Genomic DNA, 9,733 nt, shown 5'->3' with positions numbered 1-9,733 from the left:
GGTAAGAAATTGTCCATTAATTATTTCCAGCTCATTTATTATGTAAATTACATTTTTTAAATTGTTGTATTTATTCATAGATCAACCAATAACTGATGGTTAAATCACCACTAACTACAATAGTAAATATGTGTTTTCCAGGCACATAGTAATATTTTATAGCAGAATCAAGTAACTGTTACTTTTAGTTGTTATAAAAATGTTGTACATATCAAAAGTAACTTTGTAGTTGACTGAAATTGGTCTCTCTCTTTAAGAAGCTCCTACTCTTTTCAACACTCCACCTTCAGCAAGTCATGACAATACTCCATCATGATGCCGTTTACAACCGAGTACGATAAGCTCTGCAGATGTGCAGTGTTTGCTGATAGCTGATTCTTTTTTATGCAAAATTTTATTTTTCTGATTTTATCAAGTCTTAACTCCTGTCAAAGAATCCCTTACTGATTACCATCTTAGCATTTTCTCCAGATAAAAATAAAGACTACAGTCTTAGGTCCACATATGACTGGAGAGACGTTAGGGAATAACCATTTCTTGGTATTTATTCGAATAAATTACATTGACTCATCACATTTCTTATCTTTACATCAAGCGTACAGTCATAGAATCCAGTGCAAGAACAGAACAAAAACACAAACAAAACACGAAAATATTTCAAAGACAATCATGTGCAGCACAGAAAACCCCACCCGCCTCACTCTCAACTTGTAACATCACTTCTGCGTTATATACTGTATATATATACACACATCTATACTGTTTGTGAATACTTTTGACACAGTTACAAAAATAAAATACGTTACTGAAGATGCGTGACTATACACACAAGGTGAAAACAAAACACAAAAAAAGCTGTACAGTCCTCATTGAGGGCAAAGATACACAGAAATCTTTAAAAAAAGTGAAAGAAGGAAAGAAGAATTTAGCTTAAAAAATGAATAATACACAACCTCTTCAAACTGCAGCACTATTTTTCACCAGCCAACAAAAAATTGTGCTTCCCTTTGACATAAAAGTAACACTTTTTATATATAGTTGATTTTGCATCATTTATTGTAGCGCTGCTGAATGTAGTAAACTGATCCCTCCATTATTGTTTTTAAGCTAAACACTGTCAGAAACGGTGCTCATTAGCAGCAGAGGTTCTCTTTACTTGTTTCTGTGCAGAACATGAGCTATATGCAAACCCAAATACACACACTTCCCCCTAAAATTACATGCATCAACATTAATACGCTGAAAACATCTGCAGAAATTTAATGCATCGTCAACGTAGAAGAGTAGAAAGCCTTAGAGATGATGTGTGCACCGCTGCGTCAAGCTGATGAAAACAAAGAACCGTGACTTTTTAAATCTAACAAACGTTGCGCTCTGAGATATATATGGGAAAATAACACTTTTATTATTATCACTTCAATAAATATAAATTAATTCTCAGTCTACTCCTCTATTTGCACATTATCTTGTGCTCCTGGAAATATTCACATTTAGTCTCCTCTTAGTGTTTTCTACAAGTAAACTGGAAGGTAATTATTGGACGAATAGGCAAAACGACGCCTGCGACTGCAGAATGAACTATTGCTCCAAAGAGCAGTTAAATAATGATAGTTTGGAGTTTTTAAAGTGAGGTTTTGCTAGCAGTATTGAGCGGTCAGTATTTTAACTTCAGATTAGAGTGATGAGCACGTCAGAGAGGATTTCTGCCATCTTAAAAAACACCCAGATTCTGAAATTTAATTGATGCAAACTTCATTTCATAAATCTTAAACTGTCGTCACTTCCACATTGAATGGTTGTTTAAACCATCTATTATGTATAATCTGCAGGTTCATTTTTATCATTTCCAACCAAACGGTTCTTAAAAAAGTAATTTGGTGTGAAAGAAAAAGGGAATTAATGAATTGCTTGCAGCGAACACTAAACTGCAAAAAGAAAACAGGCAATTTAACTTAAAAAAAATTGAGTAAATTTGTTTAATCAAATTAAGTTTATCCAAGCAAATATATTAAGTTTACTAAATTATCATGTAAAACAAAGGTAAGTAAAGTAAGATGAAGTAAAATTAGCTCAATTTTATTTAAGTTGATGTTCCTTTCTCTTTTTTTTCCAGTGTAGTTTGATTTTTATGCTAATGTTGGAGCTTGACTCGGTGTGTTCTTTTGGACTGTTAAAGGTGTTTGTGAGGGTTGTGCTGTGGTGGGGTTAAGCACAACCCACATATGGAGGCCTTAGTCCTCAACGCGGCTGTCGCAGGTTCAATTCCCGGCCTGGCAACCTTTGCCACACGTCTTCCCCTTTTCTCATTACATTACACACTTTCCTGTCAATGAACTATCAAATAAAGGCCAGTAAAACCTTTAAAAAAATAAAGGTGTTTGTGAAAACAAACGTCGCAAAACTATTTAACCGCACATTGACAGTTCAACTTCAGTTCAACCATTCTAGGCCCTGAAAGCTCTGATCATAATTATTTGTTTCTCTAATGATAAACCAACATGAAGCATAGCATAAGCTAATGATAATGTGCTAAATTCAACCATATTGAGACAGATATTGACACAACATGTTTTACAACATAGCATATCACCTTCAGCAGGGTAAGGTTGTCATTACACACATACCTGTGCGGCTGTGCTTCAGGAAGTGTTTCTTTGGAAGAGACCTGTCGCTCATGTTTCAGTTTTGTTGTTGAGTTTTGCTAAGTCTTGCTGATTTAGCCTAATTTACATAGGACAAAAGTAGATTTCAAACTGTACTGTACAGTGATGCATTCTGGGTACAGAATAAACATTTGCTGCACTGCATAACAGAGAAGAGGAAACAGAACAGTCTTCTCCTACTTCAGAATAAGAGCAGGAATATAAACATCTAACTACCTGAATAATTCTTAAATTTGAAATCCAAATCTTCAACACAGATGCCAAACTTTACTCAACTGGGAGTTTATAAAACAGCATAGTAAATTATCATTTTAGAATTGATCTGGAAAAGTTAATTTAGGGGCAGTGAAGTCAGCTAAATGCTTTCTAAGTTAGCAAAAGTGCTAAAGCGCTAAGCAAAATATGAGTTGCTCCGTAGAATTGTTTCCTTCCTATTCTGCTGAGAAGGAGTTTAGAAGTAGTGTTAAGACAACACAAATTTACAATAAAATCCTAGTAACCCTGTCAGCTATAATCTCCAGCAGGAATTAATCTGGTTCTCCAAACTGTCAAATAAGATACTGACTGCCAATAACAACTCTACAGAACCCCACAATAAAAATCCAACTTTCACTTTAAGACTTTTAAGGTATTGAGTCACAATACATTTCTACTGGGACATATATTTAAGGACTTAATGCTTCAACCATATATTTTGTGGATTACTGAGAAAATGAGAAACCATAAAAGATGTTTATGTTATGACTCCTTTAAGAGGTAAAAACCTTCACCATGTTGCATCAAACATGCAGACGTTTGTCCTTCCACAATGCTTTGCTGCGTAAAAATTAAAGGACAGTCTGACAACCATGTCTGTAATTTTGGCGAAAACTGATCTGAGTCAAATCATTCTTTGCATGAATATCTTAGGAAAATGACTGAAAATGTCAGGGAGTGACCACTATTAAAAGGAGGAAAATTTAACACAAAACCTATCACATGATTTTTGTTGAAATGATTTGAGCTTCATGCTGAACAAACAGAAAGAATGTTGACTCGTTTGTCTTGTCTGCTGAACGTGAGAGAAAAGCTTCTACCTTCTAAAATACAGGGACTGAGAAAAAGCGTGAATCAGTAAAGCTGTTCTAATAAACTAATAATGGGCTGACTACAACAGAGACAAAATGCAAAAATGACTATAGAAGCTTGAAAGTACCTTAAGTGAGACAGAGAAGAAGTTACGTCAATGCTGGGGGGTTTTTTCCCCCACACCGATTTCAGTAAAAGTTTCCACACATACTTAGTGCATCCTTGCACTTTGGTCAATCTTCTTCACATCTATTTATTTTGTGTCATTGTTTTTTGACGCCATAACGGAAAAAGTGAAAGTTGTGTTAGTAGGAATGTTTGGGAAAAGGTTAGTGGAAACACTGGAACTGGAGGCCGGGATTCATTGCAGACACAGTTGGTTAGTCTTGACGTCTTACTGGGGTAGCGGCACCAAGATATCCACGTAGTTGATGGGGAAAAAGCCCGAGTTGCCTTGCAGCATTCCCTCGTACCAATTCTCGTCGATCTTATTGGTCAGGGTGATGATGTCGCCCTCTTTGAAACCTAGCTCACCTTCGTTCTCAGGGTCGAAGTCGTACAAAGCGCGGCAGCAGGGCTGGTCCAACGGGGCTGGAAGGGAAAAACGAAAGATCAGAAAAGGCTCAAAGAGATTAAAGAACTTCATATGAAGATCACATTAAAGACTCACCTGGAGACCTGGCTGTAAGAGAGAAAAAGAGGAAGAAACACAGCATATGTAATACTTGAGAAATTATGATCAGACTCACAGATTTTGAATCAGAACCTCAACATTTTGGGAAATGCACTTCTAGAGTTTCAATGAGAAGATGCTCCCACTTCTCTCTTCACTACAGTGAGTTGGCTAATAAAAACTGTGACTTTACTAAGCTATGGGAGAGGATTAGCAACCAAAAGAGACTTTAACAGAGTTGGTAAACATCTCAAATGAAAAGCAAAGAAAAGCTTTGAAAGACCCTCAGAAACCCAGGAAATCTGGAAACCTTCAATGCGTTTTTAAAAACAAATTAGGGCGGCTTGGAAGTCTTTCAACCAACCAAGTAGACTCTGCTGGGTTGATACAGTGTCCTGTATTCTTAAACTTTTTCATATTTTGCAACGTTACTACCACAAACACAACCTGTTTTATTCAGAGTTGATGTCAAACTAACACTCGGTGCTGCATGATGCTGAACTGGAAGAAAAATGAATGATTTTTACAAATTTTGTAGCCCAAAAAAGTGAAGTGTGGAATCTGTTTTTTTTAATTACCCCCTTTTACGCCGATTTCAAGGTCATTGAAAAAGAATACCACAAGGTTCATCCGTCGGTCCTTTGCTGTCTTCATTAATAACCTTCCATACGTCCATTTTGTCTGTCAAATTCATTTATTTGCACGATGATACTGTAATTTACTCCTGCAGTTTAGACATCTATTGAATTCAATATTCATTAAAAGCTGGTTTTATTCTAGTCCACAAGGGGTTTTCTGCAAATAAAGGTTTTCTGAATAAGAATAAATCACATTCCATGTTGTTCTTTTACCAAACATTAGAGAACAGCCAGCATCCTGAACAAGGATCCAGAAAGATCACGAAGAAAGTCCTGGGGCAGTATTATGATTTCCAGGTACATAGTGCCACTTTATAGCACACTCTAGTAACCATGTAACCTTCAGTTATAAAACTGCTCTATATACCAAATATAACTTAAGAACTTTGACTTTGTAATTTAACGCCTTGAAATTTGGCCTTTGTCTCTTTAAGAAACTCCTCTTCTTTCAGGTTTGTTTTTGACACACAATAACAAAGTAAAGCTCAGAGAAGTCAACTTTACATAACACTGCCCCTTTAAAGCAGGGTTGTGTTAAAAAAAATATATCCTAAACTTTGAACAAACCTATAAAGTCAAGCCACACTTTTCAGATTGTTATCAGGAATATTTAAAAACTCTGCATCCTTGTAATTCTGCTTCACTATTTTGATCTATTCTGTGTTTGTCTATCACGCAAAATGTTCTTGAAAATTTTCTGGTTATATCATGACTGAAAGTGGAAAAGTTCAAGAACTTGTTCAAGCACCGTTTCATGCCAGTGAGTCATTTCTTGGCTCTAAGGGGAAAAACTTTCTGGCTGCATGCAAATAAATGCGGGAGTTGCATCATTTCATTTAACTCAGAGGAAATAAGCACATTTCCCAAAGATTTCAGTTACAAATAAACAATAAAACAAGGATTGGTGAGGAAAGAAGGTTCAGAAAGAAACTGCACTGCAAAAAGTAAACAAAACGAAACGAAAAATTTATCCTCCAAAGACACAAAGAAGAAAAAATGAAGAGTGATGGAGAAACTTTCCATCCCTTCCCAAGTCACTCTTTCTCACCTGGAGATCTTGCTGCAAAGAGGAAAGGAGAAAATATTTTTAAGCAATCAAACTTTTAGCTCGAAGAAATGATGAACTGATGGAAAAAGACGTAGAGATGATACGTTTAACGTGACAAGAACGTGGGGCGAAACTGAGGCCGGACAGCAAACTGACGGAGAAGTGGGAAAATAAAGAAAAGGGATGAAATCAGAAAACCGTCGACATGGAAACAGAAACACCAAATGCTCGTCTGCTGGTGAAAATGTTGTGGTCTTTATCAATCGGGTTTCCTTTTGCAGGACGAGCAGACGGCACCTGATTTTCTGTTGTTGGTTCCAAACATTTAAGAGCAACAACTAGAAAACTGTCTCACCTGGAGACCTGGCTGCAACGGGGGAAAGAGGAGAAACAGCACGAGGGAGTAAAGGGGTTCAGGGAATGGAGGAGGCAGACGCACTGATGAGTTTTCAGTGTAAATGGAAGAAATGTTGAGAAAATGAACTGATTAGAACAGAGATGTGGGAACAAGTTTGACCTGGCTCACCTGGAGACCTGGCACCTGCAGGAAAAACAGAATCGTAAAGGAAAAGAGAAAATGAGGAGTTTGATAAATGCTGCAGAAATAAAAAAGGTACTAATTTAAGTTTCTAATATATTTAATTGGTTTTATGTAGAATGGAGACTGTTTTACGTCTACTTGTTGGATTCATTTTTTTACTTGGGACTTGAACAAAAAATGTTAAAGTCCCAAGTTTTCAAAAATAAACTTGAATATTTCCAAAAATTAAAACTAGAATGTTGGAGAAATGTTGCCTCTTAGTCAGTTTGCTATCTGCACAAACAATCCAGTGCAACATTTGCTAGAGGAAAAATAAGAAGAAATATTTTGATGCTAGCTTCTATTAGCCACAGCTGGAAGTAGATAAGACTTTTTTACTTTTTTCTCTCACTGCCTTACTAAACCTTTGCAGTTTTAGGTTTGCTAAATGCCAAAAGAAAGAGAAAGAGGCTTTAACATTAAAATACACCCAGTGATTTGTCTCCAATTAAATCAAATGTTTTAAATTATAAGCCTATGCAGCTCTGACATCATCACCTGGGCTCCCATGCGGCTTAAAGATGTCATAATTTTTGCATTTAGCAGACAAAAACAATTTTGGTGATTCTAATTATGGTGATAGTCAAATGCAAACACGCAGAAACTGGCAAAACAAGCTGCAAACACATGAATGACGCAAATCCCAAGATATATAAATGCACAAAATTAAAACAAATGCAAACAAAAAAGGCTGTAACCGCAGACAAAGTGCTGCAATTGCAGGAAAAAGAAGCAAAAAGGAAAAACAGCAGCCACAACAGATGCTTCAAACTCGCTACAGAAAACAGAAGTGCTCCAGACCACTAGGGGGAGCCAATCACCAAATCATATGGGACCAGACAATCAGTAAAGATGGGATGTGACATCATTTAATAGGATTTCCAGAGGAAAGGAAAGGTGTGTTATACTTCCTATCTTTTACAGTGTTAAACAACAACAGCAGCATATTTACGTAGGTAATGTTCCCTACTCCAGACTCCCCCTAGTGGACTGGAGGATTTCCAACTTTGGATTTTGTTTAGCAAATTTTCAACATTTCATATTTGCTGTTTCTCTTAGCATTGCCATAATTTTGCCTTTTGCTATTTTCTGTGTTTGCAGTTTTTCATTTGATTGCAGCAGTTTTTATTTGAGTTTTTCTGTTGGATTAGTTTGTGTGTGTGTGTGTGTGTGTGTGTGTGTGTGTGTGTGTGTGTGTGTGTGTGTGTGTGTTTTGGAGTTTGCATCATTCACGTGTTTGCTGCTCCTCTCACCCTTTACTCCATGTTTGCATCTGTTAGTGATATTTTTATACACTATGTAAATATATTTTTGACTATATGTTATAACTGGAATGTTACTATATTGTTTGTAAAACTAGTAAATCTAAATTAAAAGTCAATATCTTACAATTATACAAAAGATGGAACCAGAAATAATTTAGTTTATTTTTTTCTCATTTGTTTTTTATTTACCAATAATGGAAAGAGGGAAACAAAATATATTATTTTTACTTATTAAAAACCCTAAAAGGAGGTGAGAGATACACTGCAAAAACACAAAATCTTCAAAAATATTTTTGGTCTAGTTTCTACTGCAAATATCTCACTTAACTTTACAGCAAGTTATAGCAGCTTTTTTTTAAGTCAATAATTTCTTAATATTGATCAAAAAGCTCTAGTTCTATAGCATGGGAGAAATATGTTGTTATAAGTGAAAAAATCTGCCAGCATAACTAGAACTTTTTCATCAATATTAAAGAAATATTGACTTAAAACAACCTGCTATATTTTGCAGAGACAGTACTTATATGGTAGCTTTTCTTATTTCAAGTGTTCTGAGATATTTACAGTAGAAACTGGACCAAAATTATTTGGTAAGATTTTGTGGTTTTGCATTGACTTGTTTTGACTTGAAAATTAATAATACAAATATTTTTAAAAGAGTTCTGAAAGACTGGAAGAAAATTGACAATGAAGAAGTAAAAGTCGAGAAATGTTCCTTGACGTTGAATGAGGATTATGTGTCTCCTGGCGGCTGGCAGAGCCTCACCTGGAGAGCGAGCGCCGTGGATCCCTCCGTTGTGGTTCTCACTGATGCTGAAGTCCAGAGACGTACGAGGCTTCGGTACGAACTCTTTCCTCGGTTTGTTGGAGGTATCTCTTACCCTGGCAGAAAACAAAACGTTTGGTTTCAGCAGGTTGCGGCTCAAACGTTTAACGTCCGTCGTTCTTTAGTGTTGGTTTCTGTTAGACAGGGTGAAACTCTGAGGCGCTGGTACTGACCGTTCGTCGATCTTGCTGGAGAGCTGTGTGAGGATCTCAGCGGACCGGGTGTGGTACTGCAGCTGAGCATGGACCAGCGCCGCCAGCTGGCTCACCTGTTCGATCTGATGGAGAAACCAACATAGATGCTCAGTAAATGCTCACTGAATATTTTTGTTTATTAAAATTGGAATAATGTTAGATTAAATTAGATGCTTTCAGCACAGAAGTATTACTAATATAGCTGCAAAGAAACAGACTGAGATGCAGCAGATAAAAACCAATTGACTTTAGATTCGGTCATTTAAACTCAACCCAGATTCCACTGAATCGCTGTTGGTGGTGGTGATGTTCTCAGCAGGACCAGGGGCCCCAATCAGATTCTGCCCAGGGCCCCGTAGCACTTTGGGCCGGCCGTGGATGTGTGAGACTTACGTCACTCTCCAGCAGGTTGAACATGCTCTGCTCTGCGACTTCCTTGGAGTCGTCGAACTTCTCCAGCGCCGCTTTGAGCTCGTCCTCCGTCACTTTGGCCTGGCGCTTCTTCTTGTAGTCAAAGTCCAGACGGCGACCTTCCAGCTTCTTCAGGTGATGCTGCCAAGGTCAAACTGACAGTGAGCAGACAGACTCCAGTCCAACTCGAGCTGCTGCTGCTGCTGCGGTGAATAAAACACTCAACCTGGATCTCTTTGAGGTCTTTTTCGTGAAGGTTCTGCATCGGGTCGATGAAGTTCTGCTTCACCTCCATGTCCAGAGCGTCTTTGACTTCACCCAGCTCACGCATGGCCTCTCCGACGTCGATCAGAACCAGACCTGCAGC

General features: G+C 37.4%; 1 protein-coding gene across 5 annotated transcripts in view; it reads right to left on the bottom strand.

Annotated features, from left to right (window-relative positions):
* Positions 1–524: 524 nt before the first annotated feature.
* sh3gl2a (SH3 domain containing GRB2 like 2a, endophilin A1) overlaps positions 525–9,733 on the bottom strand; it is a 42,349-nt gene continuing 33,140 nt past the window's right edge. Inside the window, exons 5-13 of one of the 5 annotated variants that reach the window (XM_015049213.1) lie at positions 9,593–9,726; positions 9,349–9,507; positions 8,935–9,038; positions 8,702–8,817; positions 6,617–6,631; positions 6,446–6,457; positions 6,091–6,102; positions 4,402–4,413; positions 525–4,322 (exon numbers count right to left, since the gene is read on the bottom strand). In XM_015049213.1, the coding sequence (XP_014904699.1) occupies positions 4,126–4,322; positions 4,402–4,413; positions 6,091–6,102; positions 6,446–6,457; positions 6,617–6,631; positions 8,702–8,817; positions 8,935–9,038; positions 9,349–9,507; positions 9,593–9,726 (761 nt within the window). In that variant the 3' untranslated portion in view covers positions 525–4,125. The remainder of the gene's footprint in view (positions 4,323–4,401; positions 4,414–6,090; positions 6,103–6,445; positions 6,458–6,616; positions 6,632–8,701; positions 8,818–8,934; positions 9,039–9,348; positions 9,508–9,592; positions 9,727–9,733) is intronic. The other 4 variants (XM_015049214.1, XM_015049215.1, XM_015049216.1 and 1 more) reach the window with 4 other exon arrangements.

The sequence above is a fragment of the Poecilia latipinna genome, unplaced genomic scaffold (genome assembly GCF_001443285.1).
Source record: "Poecilia latipinna isolate Pla-1442-1.1 unplaced genomic scaffold, P_latipinna-1.0 Scaffold934, whole genome shotgun sequence".
In the NCBI taxonomy this organism is placed as follows: Eukaryota; Metazoa; Chordata; class Actinopteri; order Cyprinodontiformes; family Poeciliidae; genus Poecilia; species Poecilia latipinna.
This window is presented reverse-complemented; position numbering and strand designations above follow the sequence as displayed.